Source organism: Cucurbitaria berberidis (assembly GCF_010015615.1).
Source record: "Cucurbitaria berberidis CBS 394.84 unplaced genomic scaffold K460scaffold_2, whole genome shotgun sequence".
In the NCBI taxonomy this organism is placed as follows: domain Eukaryota; kingdom Fungi; phylum Ascomycota; class Dothideomycetes; order Pleosporales; family Cucurbitariaceae; genus Cucurbitaria; species Cucurbitaria berberidis.
In genome coordinates this window covers 6,806,192-6,826,833 of record NW_024468936.1, presented here as the reverse complement: position 1 = coordinate 6,826,833, position 20,642 = coordinate 6,806,192, and the positions used below count along the sequence as shown (strand labels likewise).

The 20,642-nt window shown below is 51.9% G+C and overlaps 10 protein-coding genes across 10 annotated transcripts; 5 read left to right on the top strand and 5 right to left on the bottom strand.

Moving 5' to 3' along the window:
• Window positions 1–733: 733 nt before the first annotated feature.
• K460DRAFT_279188 (uncharacterized protein) lies at window positions 734–2,506 on the top strand (the record flags this gene model as incomplete). The annotated part of the gene is made up of 2 exons (XM_040928311.1): window positions 734–1,671; window positions 1,720–2,506. The coding sequence occupies 2 exons, from the start codon at window positions 734–736 to the stop codon at window positions 2,504–2,506; spliced, it is 1,725 nt and encodes a 574-aa protein (XP_040792073.1).
• Window positions 2,507–3,724: 1,218 nt separating this feature from the next.
• On the top strand, window positions 3,725–4,477 carry K460DRAFT_278105 (glutathione peroxidase 1; the record flags this gene model as incomplete). Its single annotated transcript, XM_040928225.1, has 3 exons — window positions 3,725–3,767; window positions 3,905–4,170; window positions 4,277–4,477. The coding sequence occupies 3 exons, from the start codon at window positions 3,725–3,727 to the stop codon at window positions 4,475–4,477; spliced, it is 510 nt and encodes a 169-aa protein (XP_040792072.1).
• A 293-nt stretch (window positions 4,478–4,770) lies between these two features.
• Window positions 4,771–6,054, bottom strand: K460DRAFT_354346 (Phosphotyrosyl phosphatase activator; the record flags this gene model as incomplete). The annotated part of the gene is made up of 1 exon (XM_040931780.1): window positions 4,771–6,054. One exon carries the CDS (start codon window positions 6,052–6,054, stop codon window positions 4,771–4,773), a length of 1,284 nt encoding a protein of 427 aa, XP_040792071.1.
• A 936-nt stretch (window positions 6,055–6,990) lies between these two features.
• K460DRAFT_365404 (uncharacterized protein) lies at window positions 6,991–9,236 on the bottom strand. The gene is made up of 2 exons (XM_040933169.1): window positions 7,611–9,236; window positions 6,991–7,539 (listed from the first exon to the last, which is right to left on the bottom strand). The coding sequence occupies exons 1-2, from the start codon at window positions 8,956–8,958 to the stop codon at window positions 7,277–7,279; spliced, it is 1,611 nt and encodes a 536-aa protein (XP_040792070.1). The 5' UTR covers window positions 8,959–9,236; the 3' UTR covers window positions 6,991–7,276.
• Window positions 9,237–9,772: 536 nt separating this feature from the next.
• Window positions 9,773–12,040, bottom strand: K460DRAFT_278937 (apses-domain-containing protein; the record flags this gene model as incomplete). Its single annotated transcript, XM_040928292.1, has 3 exons — window positions 9,773–11,388; window positions 11,503–11,875; window positions 11,993–12,040. The coding sequence occupies 3 exons, from the start codon at window positions 12,038–12,040 to the stop codon at window positions 9,773–9,775; spliced, it is 2,037 nt and encodes a 678-aa protein (XP_040792069.1).
• Window positions 12,041–12,278: 238 nt separating this feature from the next.
• On the top strand, window positions 12,279–12,695 carry K460DRAFT_278527 (uncharacterized protein; the record flags this gene model as incomplete). The annotated part of the gene is made up of 3 exons (XM_040928265.1): window positions 12,279–12,333; window positions 12,401–12,525; window positions 12,591–12,695. 3 exons carry the CDS (start codon window positions 12,279–12,281, stop codon window positions 12,693–12,695), a joined length of 285 nt encoding a protein of 94 aa, XP_040792068.1.
• Window positions 12,696–12,925: 230 nt separating this feature from the next.
• K460DRAFT_415860 (4-coumarate-CoA ligase-like protein) lies at window positions 12,926–15,197 on the bottom strand. The gene is made up of 4 exons (XM_040937764.1): window positions 15,104–15,197; window positions 13,430–15,044; window positions 13,270–13,373; window positions 12,926–13,224 (listed from the first exon to the last, which is right to left on the bottom strand). The coding sequence occupies exons 2-4, from the start codon at window positions 14,789–14,791 to the stop codon at window positions 12,993–12,995; spliced, it is 1,698 nt and encodes a 565-aa protein (XP_040792067.1). The 5' UTR covers window positions 14,792–15,044; window positions 15,104–15,197; the 3' UTR covers window positions 12,926–12,992.
• A 993-nt stretch (window positions 15,198–16,190) lies between these two features.
• K460DRAFT_404719 (kinase-like protein) lies at window positions 16,191–17,661 on the top strand (the record flags this gene model as incomplete). Its single annotated transcript, XM_040936763.1, has 5 exons — window positions 16,191–16,301; window positions 16,357–16,565; window positions 16,616–16,725; window positions 16,773–16,915; window positions 16,969–17,661. The coding sequence occupies 5 exons, from the start codon at window positions 16,191–16,193 to the stop codon at window positions 17,659–17,661; spliced, it is 1,266 nt and encodes a 421-aa protein (XP_040792066.1).
• A 167-nt stretch (window positions 17,662–17,828) lies between these two features.
• On the bottom strand, window positions 17,829–18,989 carry K460DRAFT_365398 (uncharacterized protein). Its single transcript, XM_040933168.1, has 2 exons — window positions 17,988–18,989; window positions 17,829–17,859 (listed from the first exon to the last, which is right to left on the bottom strand). The coding sequence occupies exon 1, from the start codon at window positions 18,673–18,675 to the stop codon at window positions 18,097–18,099; it is 579 nt and encodes a 192-aa protein (XP_040792065.1). The 5' UTR covers window positions 18,676–18,989; the 3' UTR covers window positions 17,829–17,859; window positions 17,988–18,096.
• A 635-nt stretch (window positions 18,990–19,624) lies between these two features.
• Window positions 19,625–20,590, top strand: K460DRAFT_394319 (uncharacterized protein; the record flags this gene model as incomplete). Its single annotated transcript, XM_040935989.1, has 2 exons — window positions 19,625–19,662; window positions 19,714–20,590. 2 exons carry the CDS (start codon window positions 19,625–19,627, stop codon window positions 20,579–20,581), a joined length of 906 nt encoding a protein of 301 aa, XP_040792064.1. The 3' UTR covers window positions 20,582–20,590.
• Between the last annotated feature and the right edge of the window lie 52 nt (window positions 20,591–20,642).

Genomic DNA, 20,642 nt, shown 5'->3' with positions numbered 1-20,642 from the left:
GTTGTAAAGCTCAAGCTGTAAAGCTGTCGAATAGTCGATGAACACACGGGTAGAACTTCGCTAGTCACAAGCGCAACTTCGCACTTCGTTATGGACCGTGATCGACGTCGACATGCTATCCTGCATCGCCGTGAGGACAACGTAGGCATCTCCTGGCAAAGTCGTTCAATTATGTTCTTGTTCGACGGCGCCAAGCGACACACGACTGGTAGTATCACTGCACACAATCCACCTAGGAACTTCCGTACCCCCGGGCCTAGCTTTAGAGGACACCCCCAAGCAGAACAGCCACAAAGGATTTAACTGGAATCACCCGAGGATGCTAATTTAGGTCGACCACGACTTGGAGATTGATTTGGAGCTATTTGGAGGGATACCAAGTACGTACCATAGGCTCAATCTGCCTATCCTCTTCGCTCCTTTGATCGCGAAACTAACTTGCGGTGTGCTCAATGAAGGCTGTGAGGAGTCCTGGACCAATTGTACTGCTCTTTCCATTGTTCTGGCCTGTTACACGCGTCTGTTTTACCTTTGCCTGGATAGGATCTGCCTGCCACTGGAACCCCCAGGATGTTTTCTCCGGAGGAACACAAGGACCTACGTATTCACAGCACCGCTATAGGATTCGGCAAGCCTTCCGTCAAGTCACGACTGGCGTTCACGCCACTCACTCTACTCAGGTGCGTGCTCCTTGCCTCCTATCTAGCTCATCTCAGCGTCGTTTGGCTAACTCATGGTTTCTCACAGGTCCTTCTCTGGTTCTTCTCGGGTCTTACTAACATGGCGCTCTCTTTTGTCAACCATCTTGTTTTGCTTTGAGGTTTGCTGCGTTGTTGTTTCGGCACTAACCCTGGTCTTCAGCGACTCTTTCTTCGACTCACCACCGTTGATTTCAAACATTACCGAGTGGAGAAAGGACATTCCGACGCCCGTCGTTTCCGTACAGGACTTCCCTTTCACATCAGATCTCCAGGACATGCACACCCCAGAATTCTTCGAATTAAAGGACACTGCTTCGGAGTGCAGCATGGACAGCGCATACCAAAGCCAGAATGGCGCCAGCCGGCGCGGAGCCAGGAAGCCTGATGGTCACTCTCAGGATACCAGGAGTCGGATGAGCAACCAATTCGTCAACAGTGATATATATTCGCCATCACTGAGTGCTGACAGCTACAACGCATTCCCGGACCAAGCCGTGGATCTCAGCCAAATGCAACACCCCTCCGGAGCCTGGGAAGCCTCGGAAGGATCTACCGTGTATGCTAATTACTCTGCTGGACAGGATTTCTCTCTATACTCGACCACGAATATCCCCCGATTCACACCTTCGTCTGCTGTTAGCATGTCGTCACCGTGGGTCACCACAGATGCACAATTCCAAAGCCATCCGTACAACTTCACAACATATCCCAACGGCCAAACATCCCACGACATGATGTTTGACGCTACGACTTCATCTCAGCGACAATGGAACGGTGCTTCCTTCGAAACCTCAGAGCGCCCAACAGTTGTACGGAGCTCATCCTCATATACCATTCAAGATGATTCGCGAAGAGCCTCTGCTCACGATGCCACTTTCGGTGCATTCGTAGCAACGCCCACCAGCACAGCTAGCATCCACTTCCCTCATCACACCGTAGAATACGATCAATCACGGCTCCTAGATTCAAGGTGAGTTGGTCAACGAGCATGTTGAAACGTTAGCTAACAGGATTCAAGGAACGAGAACGAGGATACCACTTCAGCGTCCATTCCTCAGTCACTAGATGATAACGAGGAGATCATGTCTCAATCCGAGGCCGCTGAGACCAAGCTAGAGGAGGAACGCACTAAAGTCGCCCGCAGCCATGCCTTGTACCAACAACTGCCAGACAAGGACGGCAAATACCGCTGCCCTGAGGAGGGTAAGCCCGGATGCAACCACAAGGCAACGTCGCTCAAGTGCAACTACGACAAGTATGTGGATTCTCACCTGAAGCCCTTCCGGTGCAACAAGAAGACGTGTGTTGGCGTCCAGTTCTCTTCTACTGCTTGCCTTCTCCGCCATGAACGGGAAGCCCATGGCATGCATGGTCACGGTGCGAGGCCTCATCTATGCCACTTCCGAGACTGCGAGCGGGCGGTGCTAGGCCACGGCTTCCCCCGTCGCTACAACCTCTTTGACCACATGAAGCGGGTGCACCAATACGAAGGCCCTACTACAGAACCCTCGCCTCCCACCATGCAGGGTCAGGCTCTACGCAAGCCGACGAGCCGCAAGCGAAAGGCCTCAACCGAGGATGTCAGTGAGAAGCGACAGAAGGTCGTGAAGCTGTCTGCCGAGCAGCAACGCCAGCAACGACGGGACGGCCTCACACAAGAATTCTTGAGCAAGAAGCAGCACATCATCAGCATCTTGACAAACCTCAGTGGCCCTAGCGATCTCAGGGACGATATCCAACTCACCAAGGAGGTCGTGGGTCTGCACGACATCTGCACCAAGTACAGGGAGGCGTTCGGCGGCTGAAGAGCGAATGTCTAGTGGACTCGGCCTCTATGACACCTGATGAAGGTTTGCCATGACACCCGGTTTTACTCTCGACCACTTCCCTATGGACAACATATAGTTGTTTGCTTTTTGCGCTCTTTTATGGCTGCCTGGATGCCCGCATACCACGCGGATGAGGACCCACACTTCCAGATACCGGATGGATCTCTTATTAGCCAAGGATACCTACCAAGGACATGTCCCAGCCGCGGACTCGGATACCAAAGGACCTTTCGTTCGCCTCCATGGCGAGCACCCCCGTGAGGGTAGATGGACTACGGTCCTCACTCATTGCAAGGGAATTGGCATGAGTTTTGGTTGATGTATCAAATTGATCAGACTACTAAGATTATTGTATTGATGTTATATCTCGTATGTAGAGATGGAGTTTTGGATTTGGACTTATAAAAGTTGTAGAGATGACCAGGGGGAGAGAGGTCAATCTTGTACGCCATCACCGCTGCCTTCTCCGCTGGTCGCAGGAGGGTGGTGATTGGTGGGGATGTTCTTTGTATTTAGTCATTAGTATATAGGTATCGTTTTTTCAACACCTTGCTTCGTACCATGGCAGCATGTGACCGCTGATTAAAAATCTTTCCTCTGTCGAAGTCTTCCCAGTCTAGGCCTGTCTGATTTGTGATACTGAATATGTTCGCTCACCTCATCTCACTGCAAATCTGGTGGCCCTCGGCCGACTTCAAACTTGCCATTCCAAATTATCAGCCCTGACCCAAAACAGATCAGGGGCCGAGAGGGAGCAGGTAAGGTTTCATCGCATCGCGCGCCCAATCGAGCAAAGCGGCGTGGGCTACGTCATCCTCCGTGCAGGCCGAGGATGCTAGAAAGCAAGTTGGGAGTAAGCAATCGCAGCAATAGCAGTTGCTAGTTTGTCATCCTCCCGCGACTGGCCGGGCCTCGCCACCGCTCCCAGCAACGCTGCCGTTTTTCTGCAGGGCAAGCGCGAGGTTTCACATGACATAAGTTGTCATGCTACTACCAGCGGCGAACACTGCCCCGCTACGCATCGCGACGCATATCAATCTGAGACTGCTTTCACAACACAACCGACACCCTATCCGACTTTTTCGCAATTTGAACCTTGCGTCCACTACTTCTACTACTCGATCCTACTACTACGCACCTAGGCGATATACAGCAGTCCCGCTACAGAGGACTAGCAAAGCACCGTTCGCAAGCATGGCCTCCGCAACGAGCTTTTACGACTTCAAGCCCAAAGACAGTACGTCCCTTCTTTCTCACAGCAGCGTAGAGAAGCCATTCTTCGTCCCTGTAGAGTCATGTGCAATACCCCGTTCCTGCATCCCTCCCCTCCCACATCGCAGCAGCAGTCAAGCTAACCACACACACCCTCCACAGAGCGCGGCAGCACCTACGACCTCAACAAGCTCAACGGCAAAGTCGTCCTCATCGTAAACACGGCGTCGAAATGCGGCTTCACCCCGCAATTCGCCGGTCTGGAGAAGCTCTACAAGGACCTGAAAGCCGCACATCCCAACGACTTTGAAATCATCGGGTTCCCCTGCAACCAGTTTGGCGGCCAGGACCCGGGCTCCAACGATGAGATCCAGGAGTTCTGCCAGCTGAACTATGGCGTGTCGTTCCCCATCTTGGGCAAGGTCGACGTTAGTTACACCCCCTCCGTCTCGCCTCCCCCTATATCATATCACTTTTCTCGCTACACCATGACGAGTATGAACGCTTTTTTCTAACCACCACCGCACCCAACAGGTCAACGGCGACAAAGCAGACCCGGCTTTCGAATGGCTCAAGAACGAGAAACCCGGCCTCATGGGCTTGAGGCGCGTCAAGTGGAACTTTGAAAAGTTCCTGGTGGGCCGTGATGGCAAGGTCAAGGGCCGCTGGGCGAGCACCAAGAAGCCCGAGGACTTGAAGGCCGACATTGAGAAGGAGTTGGCTGCCAAGGCGTAGAGAGGGATTATACACGGACAGCCAAGGGCACACATGACGTACATAAATTGAGGATGGGTGGGCTGTTGGGAGTCTTCTTTGGGGGGCCAGACTGCTAACTAGAGAGATAAATGATACCACGTTTGATTGATTCAACCCGAGTGTTCGATGTAATGACTCTATTTGAGCTGGACATTGAAACAAGTATGAATTCGTGAACTAGGTATCTCGAAACGCCTGCGTGCCTATTGCTAACCACTTTTATCTTCCGAAAACACCGTGGAATGCTACACACATATGGGTATTTGCACCTCTCAATCAAATGGCACTCTTCTTAGTTGTTTCGCGCCCCCCTTTCTCGCCTCTCCTTCTGCGCCCACTGCTGCCGGCACGCGGATACCACAGCAATCCCCCCAGCCGGCGTTTGCGTGTACGTGTCTCTTGCCCGCTTCATCATCGAAAACCTTGACTTCGCCGCCCTCAGCTTCCTCCTCCTCGGGGTCTACGCCCGCTTCCTCCTCCGTACTCATGCCCTCGACCGCCGGTATCAAGCTGCCAAACAAAAAGTGTTGCATGACGGGCAGTTTCTCGAGTATCTCCTTGCGAAACATCTTCCTCATCCCGCCCTCAATCTTGCCCCAATTCTTCGCCGCACTGATATCGTCTAGCATCGGACTGTGCCACCGCAGACCCTCGACGTTCTTGACGCTGTTCACAAACGCAATCTGATCGAGATACAAGTACTCCTTGCCCTCTTCTTCGAGCACCAAGGCATTGTGTATGCTCTTTGGCGTGATATACGGATGGTGTAAGAGCTGCGCTGCGCCAAACAGGAAGGGCAGGAACTGGTAGTCGTCCAGGCCCCACACGCCGTGAGAACCCGCGGGCTCGAGGTAGTACGATTCCTGTATCTTGCGCATTAGGCGGAGGTATGCGGGGAGGACGACAAAAGCGAGCGCGGGGAAAGTCGAGGGAGGTAGGAGGCCCAGCCGGTTGAGACATAGTAGCCAAAGGAAGAAGTTCAGCTCGTGTCCCGAACCATAGTCTATGCGCTGCTTGTTCCCGAACGAGTAGTGTAGGTATGTTGAGATTTCATCCACCTGCGCCTTCTCTGTGAGGCCAAGGGAGGTGTGCCATGTTGGCAAAGCGGACTCAACCTCATCGAGGAAGGTTCTGAAGACTGGGTTTCCGAAGCGCGAGCCTGTGTCTTCTGGTGGACATCTTTCCAGCACCTCCTCTGCCTGTCCCAGTATCTTCACTACCGTCTTCACTGTATCTGTGGCCTCCCCATCCTTTATGCTGGAGATGGATCGATCGCGCACCGAGTCCGCAATCGTGTATATGAATGCCTCAACGAGTGTACATGTCTCGCTCTTTAGGAACAACTGATGGTCCTCTGGACTCAGAATCCTCCTTGACGGCTTTAGGTAATCATGCTTTCCGAGGTGTGGTGGCGCTGGAAGGGAAGGTGTTGGCGGGGGAGGGGCAGACGGCGGATCGCGGGCTGTGGGGGCGCGTCTACGAGGAACAAGCTTCGGTAGTTTATTGCTGAGATCTAGCGGGGGAGACGCTATGGGTGGTGATTGCGTCTGTGTCATACTGTGTGTAACGTACGTGTCGTGGTTGTTTCGTTATCGAGGCAGCTCGAGAGAAGAGTGCCTAGAGCTCAGGGTCCCAAATGGGAAGGGTGGGTCGGCCCGCCGTTCCGCGACGCCCTCACTATTCCGAATCACTGTTACAAGTCATCTATCGAACCTTCTTTCTGATGACCCAAATATTTCTGACACCTAGGCACATGACGCCATCCTTCCATTACCCCGTATTCTTTGTTTGGTCGCATTCAGGCAGAATAACTTCCAGCCCTACACATACATCCGTAGATGAAGATGGTCTAAGTTGTTGAGAAAGAGGGCGGAAACTCGTCAAGGTTTCCGCGAACAAGAGAGAAAGATAAGAGCCATGCTCGATCTATCGGGACTTGCTGGTCAATCGATCATGGCGTCCTAGATAGACTACCCGCTTGAGGGTGGTCCCGCGTACTCTCATGCACGAAATACTCCGTCGGTTCTGGAGGGAATGCTTCCGGAGCGTAGCGTTCTTGCTGCCATGTCACATCGGCACTGCGTTAACCGTCTGATCTAAACAGCTGCCTAGAAGACTTCTAGATTGTTTGGAAGCAGACAATATTTCACCGCTTGACGTCTCGATTGATTGAGCGTAGAGCGATCTGATATATCGTTCGGGAGATGCATTGCCCAGTGTAACGCGGAGACCCTCAGACTGGTATATAAAGCTTACTGTTCCCCTCCTTAGATCTCTGTGCGTACGCACCACTTCCTACTGTTTGTCAGATAGCAGTGTTCTTGGCTGCTATCACGGGGCTGTGTTCATCATCAGTTTCTTCGATGATGGCTTGTTAGTTCTTCTCATCAGCATATCATCCAACGATGATGGGAGTGGCTTTACGGGAGGAGACTCTTGCTTCATCGCCACAACATGTATCGAGGTCACTTGGAGCAGATCACAGACAGAGTAGCTGGTAGAATGCAAAGTGCTATATCCTACATCGAGCGGCACAATGGCCTCTATCCCGTCCCCAACGCCATGTATAAATGCATGCAATAAAAATAATCCCGCCCCGTGCGCTCCATGGCTGCACTTCTAACCGCCAATATTTTCACACGAAGGATACACTATCCAACCTGATCTCCGACCAAGTTGGATGCAGGCCAGAGAAACATGACAAAAGAAATTACAAATCTATATTCGAGGTGTCCTGCCTAGCGGTCCAAGAGGAATAGCCTGGGACTCAGACGACCCCTAATCGTCCATGTCGCTAGGGCTGTCTTCCAGCTTTAGCCTTCTCTCTTCATCCATTTCCTTGTACGTCGCCCATGAAAGCAGTATGAAAGCACCAATGATCAAGAGACCACCCACAATAGCAGCGGGAGTGAGAGGCGAGTTGAGCGGGGGAGGCAAAAGCTGGTCCACAAGAGCGACAATAAAGATGGTAAGGAGCGCAGCGACGGACGACAAAACAGGCGATGTGAGAGAAATGAGGGCGAGGAAGGCCCCAGAAAACGCTGAAGACAGGTTAGCATGAAGATCTCTCGATGTGAAGATGAGAGGAAAAGGAAAGAAGGGGTAGACCTACTAGCATTGGCCAGCACGCTAATCGCCATCATCCACGCCTGTTCCCCCACCGGCAGCTCAAACGTCTCCCACCCCATGAAATGCAATATCGGCAGTGGAACCCACATGACAGTCAGTGTAAACGCCCCAATCAAACTACCAAACGTATTCGCAAATATAACGCCTTTGTTTGGACTTGCGCCTTCAGGCGGACACGCGAATCTCTTGTACAACACTTCATACAGTCCGTACAGCACGCTTCCGCCGCCAATAATGAGATTTCCCAAGGCGCGGTGATCAGCTTCGTGGGAGGGTGGCGCCTTGTCGCCGCCTGCGCCGCCGCCGGACTTTGAGCCGTGTTTGGCGGGGGTCATGCCACCGTATGCGACGATGAAGACGCCTGCGATGGCGATTGCTACGGCGACGACTTTGCTGGTGCGGACTTTCTCATGCAATATGGGAATGCTGAAGGCGTAGGCGAAGAAGGCAGAGCAGTTGTAGATTGCGGTCAGGTCGCTCGCTGTCGTCTGGTTTACAGCGACGTACCAGCTTCCGCCTGCGAGTGTCAGGGCGCATGTGATAAAGGCCGTCATGTTGAGGATGTAGCGGATGGGCGAGACTTGCGACTGGCGGGGGCTAGGATGGAGCGTCTGGTGCTGGACCATGAGGGCGGTTTGGCGGAGGAGTTGGGTGTGTCGACGCCAGAATGTCGACCAGGGCTCGCTCCATCGGGAAATACGCATGAGGACGAGCATGCAGGGCCAGAGAAGGACCCATGATCCATGGGTCATGTAAAGCATACAATACGGCTTCTCCCACTTCAGCTGATGCTGGATATAGACGGCCGTCTCTGTCTGCACGGTGAAGCTGACCAGACTCAGCGCCAGCAAGAAGGCAGCATACGTGTATCGTCTTCTCGTCTCAAACTTGGCCTGTGTCTCCGGATCTCTCTCGTGGAAATGATGTGTACTTCTCATCAACCCATCATGCTCCAGCTCCTCGTCTTCGCTTTTCCTAAGCCCGAGTAGCGGTGCATGTGCGCGTCCATGCCGCTCCCGCTCGTCTGATAGTCTCAAATCTGAAGGCATCGCAGCGTCGTGCTCATCCCAGTCGTCGAACTCGAGGTCCGAACTAATTGGGCTGTCTGGCTCTATCAAAGCTGGTTTCTTGCCGTTTGCGTCTTTGTGCTGCCGTGACTGAGGATCGTCGGTGTACGGTGATGAGGATCGTGAACGCTGTCGTGAGCTTCCAGCAGAAACGACGACAGGCGTTCCGCTTCGAGTGTCTAGAGTGAAGTCGTCGGAGAGGGTATGAGCGAGGGCGCGAACTTTGGGGCGAGGGGGCTTCCTCAGTGGGATGGACTCAGGCATATAAGGCAGTTGAACAAGCGAATGACTGCGCCGAGTGGCAGGTGAGGCAGGTGAGCGGGACCGCTGCAGACTAATCTGAGCGAGTGTAGCTGCAGGAATACGACTGTCTTAGTTGGGCTGGCTGATATCTGGCTTCGAGGTGTTTGGTTCCTCTGCCCAGCCTCACAAGCCCCTGTATGCGACATGGCGGAGCACGGCGGAGCTTCCGGGGTCCAATGGCGGAGGGGATAACCTCCGGCTTGCGCGTCCCTTTGCCGTGTTACGCGCTTGCTGAATATCTTCATACTTGGAAAAAAAATGCTAGATTACGTAGAGTTGATGGTGCATATGTTTGGCAAAACGTCTACGTGACTTAGGGCTGGTGTACTGCGTGATCTTGTGGCAGCGTGCCTCCACAACCTGTTGGTTGCGTGGGGTTCTTTGCGAATGACCATGCATGCACAGATGACTCGCATAGCCTGGGTTTACTATCCTGCCTTGGACATAGGCCGCTCTTACGCAACGGACTACAATACGAAGTTACGAAGTATCATCTCGTTAAGCTGGTGGCCTGGAAAAAGAACCGTTTGAAATGGACAGTTGGCGCATGCTTTGTCAGAATTTTCACCTTTTGCAACTACATAACTCCTTCTAACACTTAATCGGGTGCTTATCGGCACCAAGTCCAAGTATGCATTAGGGGATAGATATCTGGTCATAAATACTCGTGCCCTACTGCCATCATAAAGCATGGGGGAATCAATACATCAAAAGACATGGCTGTACAGTCCTCGCCAAAAAAAATAACACGGTCGGATAGCTGACGAACAAGCTCTCACAATGGGCTGCCGTCAAGCCCCTCTGCTCGCTCCTGCGTTTCCGCTTCTTCCAGCTCTTGCAGGATCTCAGGCAACATCAACTCGACGTCCTCTTCTCGCTCCCCGAGCGCTTTGGCTATCAGCTTCTTGTACGTGCCCTGCTTCTCGCTCATGCCAGCCACGGACAGATTGCCCACAACTTCTCGCACCAGCTCTCTTCGCTCAAGCTGTGCGCGATGCAGCAGCAACGCTAGCCTCATCTTCTCGTTGACATCAACAGGCGAGTTGGTGTTATTCTGCTGTGGCATGCTACTGCATAATCGCCTGAGTTCGGCCTTTTGCTCAATCTCGAGAAGTGACTCTGCGTCTTCTATCAACAGTCGCAGCTCTTCTTCTTGTTGCCGATCTGCCTCGTCATCGTTGAGGTCGATGTGTAAGCCAATGCTCATGCCCTGTAGCTCTACGACTTGCTTGCGTACTGCTTCGAGTTCTGCCTGCCGCCTTTTGACAACACGGTCTGCATCGAACGACTCTGCTTCTTTCTCTTGTAGTTCTGACTCGTATGCTGCAGCCAGCTCTTCGCACTTCTCCAGTAAAGTCGGCGCAACTTTCGTCATCAGGTGTGAAGCGGTCTGTGAGCGGTATTGCGTGGATTCGCGGACGGCCATACTGGGGAAAGGAACCGGTATCAAGGGGCCCCCATCTAGCTGAACACCGTGGCCATTCAGGCGATGCTCGGGAGGTGGCGCAAACGGTGATGATGAGGCTTGTCGTGTCCGACCATGCATTCGCCGCCGCTGGTTGAGTTCCCGAATCAGGTCATCTGCTGTCTCGCCCTTTTTGTTGGGCATGTCCACAACGACGTTGCGCCCAAGTAAACTCCGTACACATTTCCTTGCCCCATTCCGCGCCGCGATCATGATCGCTGTGTCTCCATTCTGGTCTTGTGCGTTGAGGAGCCGTGTCACCTCTTCCGGTATCCATGTTTCTGAAAGCTTGTTGATTATGCAATCAAGATACCATCTCGCACACACATATTTATTTGAACTGCTTGTAGTTGCGGCGATGTGATGAAACACGGTGCTGCCAAACCAGTCCGTTCTGTGGACTGTTTGTTGGAAGATCCTGACCATGCTCGGCATTGTCTCCTTGTCGAAGTTGTTGGTGAACATGACGGCGCGCATTAGGGGCGTTTCCAGGTTATTAGACAGACAGTCTATGCGCGCTCCTCGATGGATCAGCTCTTTGACTACACCAACGTCGCCCATGGCTGCTGCCCAGTGCATCGCAGCATGCCCTTTCTCATCGATGGGTCGGTCCAAATTTATACTCTGCGGTGGCTCTGGCCAGGGACAGGCGGCTTCATGGTCCAAAAGCATAAAGTAGTCCAAAAGTTGGTCCGCCCATATTTGGTGTTGTTGATCTAATAGAGACATCTGGTCCATGCCTCGCTTGCGTTTGCGATTGCCGGCTGAGAAGTGCGAGGGATCCATCATGTCGTGGTCGCCGAGCATGGACTCCGAGATGACAGTGTCGTTGTCTGGTGTCTCCTCGCGGAAGATCTGCTGGGATCTCATCTGGGAGGCTTCGTACGGCTCTTCGCTGACTTGGGACTGTGAATTCGTAACAAAAGCTGCACAATCAAATCAGCCGCTGCTCTCTACCAAAGTGTAGCTTGAAGCATGAGCTGGAACCAAGGAGAGTGACCTCCTACTCTGGATATTTTCAAGCGAATAAACATTTTTACCGTTTCGATTTGCCGCCGCAGCGGTCTGCTTCGGCGGCTTCATCCTATTCGACGCAGCCGTTGCATGCTTCGGCGCGGGCGGCGGGCTCCTATCTCCTGGTATGTAGTCGAAGATGGCTCGCATCTTGTTCAGGACGCCGTTGCGCTCTGCGAGATGGCGGCCCTCCTCGAGCGGTATCCATGTGCCCTGGTACTTTCCATATCCTCCCTGCACCTTCTCGTGCACACCTTTTTGCACTTCACGCTCGAGGATACGGGTTCGCGCGGGCTTATCGTAGTCGGCCACCTTTAGGATATGGGTTGCGTTGATCCAGTCGTCAGCACGCCGTCGCATGACATGGTTGCCGTTGACATTGCACTCGTAGACGGGGACCTGGAGCATGTCATGTCAGTATTCCAGTGCATTGTCGCAAGCAGCGGGTCTACTCCAGGCAGCCCTGGGGTTGTTGAGGGCGTCCGGGCTGTCGCAAGAGGCTGGCGCACTACTCACATTACTATATGTCGCCGAATAGATTTTGCCATCCGGCGCAGGGGGCATTTTGACCATTCCAAAGGCTGGGAATGAATGGCAGTCGAGGGCTGTATCAAGCGCTCGCAGGTGATTTCGTGTGCCTGCGTGAGACGCGCAGCGCGCTTTCCTGTCGCGTTTTCGCCAAGACACCCGGGCAGTCGCCGCTTCCCAGTGCCGACGCCCAAGTGAAGCTCACCAAGAGCAGCTCGCCCGCAAACACTCTCCCGCCTGCCATTGAAGCGTCACCACACACTCCGCCGCCAGTATGACTGTCACCGAGACAATAAAGCATGCCGTCGGTCTCAGCGACGAGCCAGCGAGTAAGCTCTGCCACGCTTTCCCCCCTCCAATTGGCTACCAGTACACGATACTGACTACAATTGACAGAGGCTACGCGCGAGGAGATGAGCGCCGCCAGACTACCACTGCCTTATCGAGACGGATGCGCACATCTTCTGATCCCGTTGAACCAGTGTCGGTACGACGAGTACTACCTACCATGGAAGTGCGAGGTATGCGCTACCGCTCAATACTCAATGGGGAGGAAGGAGCTATAGAAAGGCTGACCCGGCTACAGAACGAGCGACATTCATACGAGAAGTGCCAATACGAGGAGTTCAAGCTGCGAGTCAAGAAGATGGACGAGTTGAGGGCCGCCAAGGGTGGAGAGCGAAGCAACTAGAGAAATCGTAAGAGAAGCAGCCCAGGGCATGACCATACAGAAGGGACGACACGCTCCATGTATATTTCCGAGCAGGCTCAATCAAACGATTCTTATTTCCAAAGCTCGCAACTCTCAACGTCAATGTTACCTTCGTCTTTGATGTGCAGGCCAACATTATACTTGTTCACGGACAAAAGCCCTCAACCAACATTCATCAAAAGTCAAAAGTGTTTCTTCAATCTAATCTACATCTAGCCATCTAGCTCGAAGTCGCTCTCTTGAATGAGGCCCACCTCTATCTACCAAAACTACCACCTACAACTTAGCCTTGGTGTCCTCGAGAGCCGCCATCTCTCTCAGCTGTTTTCTTAAAATCTTGCCAGAAGGATTTTTGGGGACCGCTTCAATGAAGTGCACGCCCCCTTCCAATCGCTTGTGCCTAGACACCCGCTCAGCGACCCATTTCTTGATGTTTTCAGCTGTTTCTGGCGTAGCCTTGTCTTGCGACTGAGGCATGATGTAGGCGCGTGGGAGCTCGTCGCCGTTACTGTACTGGTTAGTGCATATTACTCAAGCCAACAGGAAAGCTTACACAGTTATACCGATGACAGCCGCATCCTGCACCTCCGGGTGATCCAGCAACAGCGCCTCCAGCTCTGCAGGCGCGACTTGTAGCCCTTTGACCTTGATCAACTCCTATGCATCGTTAACTCGTACTCACATCCTAAATTAAGTGAGGCACTCCGACTTACCTTCTTCCGGTCGACGATAAAGAAATGATTCTGCTCATCAACATACGCCACATCTCCCGTCTTCAGCCAACCATCGCTCGTAATAGCCTCTCTTGTCGCCTCGGGCTTGTTCCAATACCCCTTCATGACATTCGGCCCCTTGACCCAGACCTCGCCTCGTTCGCCCTGCTTTGCTTCAACCTTCCCCTCATCATCTAGCACGATCTTCGCCTCGCAGTTGGCCAACACTTCACCCACTGAAAAGCTCTCTGAATGCTTCGAGGGGTCAAAGGCAGTGGTTGCACATGTGACTTCCGTCATGCCCCAGCCTTGGGTTACATTGACTTGCCCATTTGGCCACAGGCGTTCGAATTCTTGAATGACCTCATGGCCAAGTGGCGCCGCGCCCGAGCCTACTGACTCCACGGACGAAAGATCAAACTTCCTCGTTGCAGGGTGTTTAGCCATGGCCACAACGACTGGCGGGACTAATATGAGATCCGTAATCCTGTACTTCTGCACGTACTGGAGCATCTCCAGGAAATCAAACTTCGGCATCATGTACACGGGGACGCGTAGCTTCATGGCATTGTAGCAGAAGACTGCCTGCGCCATAGCGTGGTACATGGGTAGGAAGCAGAGGTAGCGCTTGTGTGGGAGGTTCTGGGCGAAGTTTTTGGCGCGACTACTGATGTGCACTTGCTGGCTGCAATTTGCGACATAGTTCTTGTGGGTCAACATCACGCCCTTGGCTACGCCCGTGGTACCTGACGAGTAGTTGAGTAGAATGACGCGGTCTAGTTCTTCGTCTGTCCGAAGGTCGGGCCATGCGTAGTTACGGCCTTGTTCTTCGGAGTCTAGCAGGTCTGTCCAGTGCCGTACGGTCCCAAGCTCAGTACTCTTTTCCACCTTGCGGCCTTGAAATGTTGCGATTCCGTCGTCAAATACAAAAATCTGATCAGCGCCCATACCAATCTCCTTCGCGGCTGCAATGCCTGTTTCTAGACTGCCTTCTGCGCAGATCAGATACCTCGCACCAGAATCTTTCAACTGATACGCCAGCTCCCTAGCAACGTATGTTGGGTTGGCGCCAGTAAAGACGCCCTCTGCCATAACTACACCCATTATGAATGACGGGAAGAAGAGGGTGTTACCGGAAAAGAGAAGCACGCGATCGCCCGGCTGGAGGCCTGAGCGGCGCAATCCAGAGGCGAGACGTTGCGCATATAGACGGTAGTCAGAAAGCGAGAGGAAGTACTTGTCTGGTTCATTTGCGGATATGTAGGCGGGGATTGTTGGAAGGTCGGCAGTGGGTGAGTCGAAAATCCATGTAGGCAGAGATACTTGTGGCAGAGGAAGCGCCCAGCGCGACTTGATGACCATTCTGGTGGTTTGCTAGGCCCTGAGTTTCAGTGGAAGGGGGGTTTCGATGGCTAAAACGTAGTCTCGGGCGATGTCTGCGGTCCTCGGACGTCTCGTGCTGCGTCTTTAATCGTCTCAGACAACTAATGTAAACCAACGAGTTTGAGATGCAGGGTCGCAGTGCTGACGGGGTGAAATAGCCTATCTTTGAATAATTCGAGCACGCGTCGAATGTGTCTGTTCCTCTGTACTAAACGAGTAAGGTGTCGCGTATCTAATAACCATCAGCAACCGCTCATCCTCCTCTGGGCGTAAGAACATATAGTAACTCACGCTGTACTCAATAGTAGGTCAGGATTTGTTGTTTGTATGCAGAGGAGAGTGACAGCCGTCCAAATGGACTGTTCAAGGTACTCTAACCCCCAAGGTCATCTCCACGCGCAACCACCTCGCGCGGACTGTAAGCGAGCCAAAACTTTCGAGTCGTCAGCTCCATTGAGTTAGTGATTGGGTATCTGAGCGCCACTATTGGGAACGAGACTGGTTTTTTGCGGGGTCGAAGTTCCAGCCGAGGTATCTGGGGTAGGGGCGTGGGTTAGCGAAAGGCAGCGTTTCTGGGCTGTCAGATACGGAAATAGTGCTAGGAGAGTTAGATCTTCGAAATCCGCTTCCAATTTTCCCGGTATTAAGATGAGACCAATATGTTGGCAGAGATGGAGGGTCGGAGGGTCGGAGGGTCGGAAGAGAAAGACAAAGAGCCGTGTCGATGTTCGAGTGTACTTAATTCGGAAGGTAGGCACTATGGGGTATTTCATCTCCGTAACTTCTCGATATTCTCCAAGAACCACGCGAGGGGACAAATTTCTATGTGCGAGGGTGGTTAATGCCATAGCATCAGTTGTAAGGCGTTGTTTGAAAGACCTTCTCTCGAAAGTAAAGTTTCAAAGTGGCTCTTCCCAGTCGGTCCACCCTTTAGCATCGTGAAAACTTTTTGAATTAGATCGTGAGTTAGTGGTCATTGAATGGGACAGGAGCTCATAGTGTTTGAAGGATAGAGATAGAGTTCTGCTGTCGGTATCAAACCTGAAGATTGCAAGCTGTCCATACTAATCCTAAACGAGTCGCTACGGATGGCTAAGAGTGTGATGAACCTTAGAGTGCCGTATAATATGCTCTTAACACTTCTACTCATCACTTAAACAATGATACGACGCCTATAAGGTAAAGTTGGAATGAACGCCATACAGGGAGGGTGGGGACGACGGGAAGCCGACGGACACTAGTATCAGCTCTACCTCCATGAGGACTAGTTCTTTATGCGAATCTCCTGCCGTTTCAACCTCAGCTCCTCCTGAGCGCATCAAAACACTCCTCACCGGCTCGTTCACTCCCTACACACTTGCCAATTACGTCAAGAAATATGCCCAAACGTCCGTGGCTGGTAGAAAGCGATAAGCCATCATACCAAGTCTTGAAATGGATAGGAGGCGGCGGCTTCGGCCAGGTCTTCAAAGTGCTCCGAGGCGGGCAGGTACGCGACATATCCACATGCAGATGCTCGATAAGTATGTACTTACCATGATCAGACTGTCGCATGCAAACAAGTACATACAGACAATGCTGAGGCTGCTCTTGACGAGTATGACCATATGAGGTCGCTTAGAGGAGCACCACATATTGCTACATTGCATGACGGACTCGAGTTCAATAGAAAGACTAATAGTCTTTCCTTTTTCATGGATTACTACAAAGGGAAGGACTTAGATAGACAGGTGCAAATGCTACGTGGCGCGGCGTAAGCATCTACTCGGTATCCACGAAGGATGCAGCTAATGTCGTCCATAGCGAGCGTTTTACGGAAAGTCAAATCATCGAAATCGGCTATCAGGTTGCCGTAGCTCTTGAATTCTGTCACAGCAGGAACATCCTGCATCAGGATATGAAACCAATGAATGGTGAGTCTAAGAACCGACTAGCACCCTGCCATGTTAATTGTTTACAGTCTTGCTATACGAATCTTGGAATCCTGTGACTCAACGAGATGTCCCCGATCTATACGTCGCAGACTTTGGCATCGCAAGCCATGTCCAGACGATCGGTACTCGACTTACAGGACAACGAGGAACACCAGGTTATGAGGCACCAGTACGATATGTTGAATATTAGACCCAACCACTATAGCTGACGGGTACCTGTAGGAAATACGAGGACAAGGCTACCAAGCCGCGTTCTCACAAAAGTCTGACGTGTACGCCTTTGGCTGCATTCTTTACAGGCTATGCACGTTGGGAGATCCGGTGATCTTGGATGATATCAAGCCTTCTGATATCCCAGCAGAATACTCAATGGATGTTTTGAGTCTCATAAGCTCCATGCTTAGCTCCGACCGCGACGAACGGCCGACGGCAGTACAAGTCAAGGAAGTACTTGCAGCACTCGCCCTAAAACTGTTTTCATCCACGAGCGCAACATGTCGCTCGTGTCACCGAGAGTTCATTTCGAACAAAGCATTGCATAAGCATTTGAAGAAGACTGGTCATGGCCGCAAGGATGCCCTGCCCGCTCCCACCATAGATGCAGCTAAACTTCCGATCCAGACTGGGGACGGATTGACAATTCGAGGCGTAGCTAGCGCTCCCACTCAGTACCACTTCGATCACGATTGCGAAGATGACCAGGACGAGGTCAGCGATCCATCTCCCTGTATTGTTTGTATGCGGCACTTCAAGACGAAGCAGAAATTCTTCAAGCATTTACACGGAGTTCAGCACTACCGGAGCCCGAACTACGTCTCAAAGCGCCGTGCAAATGATGAGCTTGACGTCGATGCTGAGAAAGCCGACAAGCGCCTTAAGAATTGGGTCGTGAAAGACATGGATAGGCACGAATAGCTGTTGGCCGTTTACTCTAATGTTATACGAGACTCGATGAGAACAAAGGTCGCGCGCATATGGTTTGCGATAGTCAATAGTGAGGGAGAAGGTTATTACATTGTTCAATGGTTTACAACTTCGAAGCGCCTTGATCAAGAGACTATATCTAGTTGTAGCGGTCTCTCGAAAGAAATCTGTCGCCATCCTTCACCGGCGGTATGTGCCACCAAGGGAACCTCGCACCGATCGGATCATACATTTTGTAACCGCGAGGAAGCCCAGGTATCTTCATAACACATTAAGAACCCCAAATAAGCCGCGGAAAGGATGCTGATGCAGCTTAGGTTGGACTTTACAACAGTCAACCCCCACATCTAGTGCCTAGTCTCTCAATCAAGCGCATCTCACTCATCTGGATCTCGTCACGCTCATCCGTATCTTATTCTCCAACGACTACCAGATCATCAATAGTAGCCCGACGCTAAAGCCCATCATGCAGAAACTGGCATAAGCAATCCGTTGTTCTCCTCTTATCCGCTCCTGGTGCTCTTTATGCTCTTCATCGAATTCCTCGATTACCGAGGGCTCATCCGGGAGGCTTTCAACCATCTTTCGCGCCAGACGCTTTAGTGGTTGACACTTGCTAATCCTGTCCAGCATCTCGCGCTTGGCTTCGGCGATCTTGCTCTTGACGGGCTCGTATCCGCCTGGGTGTGCCTGGTATGTTTTCTCCGTGTCGGCACCAGAATAGTTTGGCGTATAGAGCGCATCGATTTTCGCATTCGATCCGATGATATCTTTGGCTTGACCGACCTGCGCCAATACTGAACCATTTTCCATTGCGTGTGGCCTGTACACCTTCGTCTTGTCCCATTTTGTCTGCAAGAGATTGTAGCTGTTCTTGCTTGGTTTGTAGATGGACCTGTTCGTTGATATCGCTCGAGTAACTCTGAGAGGGCCTGCTTGACGTTGCAACAGGGGCCTGAACGCATTCTGAAGGTGGGATCGTAATGGTGTTCGTTGGGAGGACATATTTTATAAAGTTGGAGAGAAAGCCTTTGTTATGTAGGGCTGAATTCCACAGAAGACGCGTGGAGGAGTTATACAAATCTGACCTTCAAGCTGGACAACGGAATTCTTATACAATGTTTTGTTTTGTTGGTTGTCTCCATAGGCCCGTACCACGGATGGGAAGCAAGACCTTCACGCGGTTACCAACAATCGGAAGAACTCGGACAAACTCGACCAGGAAACATTCACTGTCTAGTTACGCTTAATATGTTTCGAGTTACACTACCTTTGCGCTTAACAATCGCAGAGGTACATGAAGTTATATAATAGACCCATCGACTTTGATAAGTGTCGGAGATGTATAACACCTCAACCTCGACAACCACATCGACTACAGAAGATATCGGAAAAACTCGGACTTCATGGCCTCACTTCTCTGGGTCTATTTTCACTCCGTCTAGGCAGCCACGAAAACACGCAAAGACAAAATCGTCTCGACGTCATGAACGATTCGACTACCACTATACTATGTAACACGAGACTGGCACTGCCCATGCGCGAATTATAGGACAGTGTTCTATGTAGTACCACGGTAGGAAACAGTGCGCAACGCTGCTGTGCTGAAGCACGCTCCCTTTCCTTCCTCGAGTAGTCATACTCGAAGAGTCAGACGCACTTATCCTAGAGCCGCAATGTAATCACAAATATCTCCGCTCACGAGGGACGCCCTGGGGCGTAGCACGGCTTAAAGTCTTTCAATCCTTCCTCGAGCATAGCGAAATTTCACTCGCATCGAAAAATCGATTCGCCCTAGCAACGAGCCCCAGGGTGTTAGTAAATCAGGGTCACAATGCCGGTTATCACATTTCACCCCCCCAGAATATATACATCGCGGCCTGCCATATTACCACGATCCTTAACCACAGAATCAACTACATTCTCTACCATAGCATACACGAAGGATTCCACCATGGCATCATTCAGCAATAACAGTATAGTCAGACACAAGTACGCTAACTTCCCTTCCATCAAACCCGAGTCTAGCTAATCACACTCCAGCAGCGAAGACGCAGATAAAGTACGCGTACGCATTAGCAACACCACCAATGCATTCGTAGAGCACACCATCCAACGCTCACTCATCACAACCTCCGCCGTCCTCATTTCGCAACTCCACCACCCTTCGATCCACATCCACTGGAACGGTACACTCGATGTATTCGCAATGTACCGCGCATGGCTATACTCGCGCGATGTGCTCACAAAATCCGAACTCGTTGGCAAGGATCCGTCAGTGGGAACTACCAAGTTTGAGTACATAAATCTCATAGCCTGCTGGGGCATGGGGCAGACACTCCAAGACGCAGTATATCAAGAGCTAGTAATTTCCTCAGTCATCCAGCGTCTACAAACCTGGACAGGGACGGACACGCCACCATTCATATACGCATTGACTGCGCCTGTTGTGGACGGTGTATGGCGAGAAACGGTGGCCGGTGCCCCGATAAGGAGGCTGATTATTGACACAACGGCGCGCTTGGGGCACGCAGCGGACTTCCAACACTTCAGGGAGGATTCAGGTTATCCGATAGCGTTCATCAAGGACCTGATGGTTGCGTTGGGGAGGGGAAACGACCTGCAGATTACACGAGGCTCGTCACTGAAGCGTAATCAGCCTGCACATCCTAAGTTTCCCCTTCCTCCACCTCCACCTCCCGCAACAGCAACATCAAGACCGCCAGCGCCATTCTTTCATTTTAAACCCGATTTGGATGTCCAGCAAAACTCGCCGTCCATCCTTCGGAGGAGTTCTGTGTCGAGTCCGGGTGCTACTGCTAAGCACGTCCACTTCGAAGGAGAGGGAGAAAGTTCCGCGGAGGATGAGAGGTGTAGTGCAGTCAGTAGAATAACAGAAAGCAATCCATGATTACAACCCAATTTAACCCCTATCGTGAAAGCTATAGAGGATCTACGTGTGAACTTCTTGA

What these genes read in the sequence shown, in the direction of transcription:
- K460DRAFT_365404 (XM_040933169.1), bottom strand. Translation starts at nt 8,958, where the DNA reads ATGCCTGAGTCCATCCCACTGAGGAAGCCCCCTCGCCCCAAAGTTCGC. An exon ending in TAGCGTGCTGGCCAATGCTA is followed by an intron (nt 7,540 to 7,610) that starts GTAGGTCTACCC and finishes ACCTGTCTTCAG; the next exon opens with CGTTTTCTGGGGCCTTCCTC.
- K460DRAFT_415860 (XM_040937764.1), bottom strand. Translation starts at nt 14,791, where the DNA reads ATGGTCATCAAGTCGCGCTGGGCGCTTCCTCTGCCACAAGTATCTCTG. An exon ending in TTATCGTCGACCGGAAGAAG is followed by an intron (nt 13,374 to 13,429) that starts GTAAGTCGGAGT and finishes AACGATGCATAG; the next exon opens with GAGTTGATCAAGGTCAAAGG. An exon ending in GCTGTCATCGGTATAACTGT is followed by an intron (nt 13,225 to 13,269) that starts GTAAGCTTTCCT and finishes TAACCAGTACAG; the next exon opens with TAACGGCGACGAGCTCCCAC.
- K460DRAFT_365398 (XM_040933168.1), bottom strand. Translation starts at nt 18,675, where the DNA reads ATGTCCTCCCAACGAACACCATTACGATCCCACCTTCAGAATGCGTTC.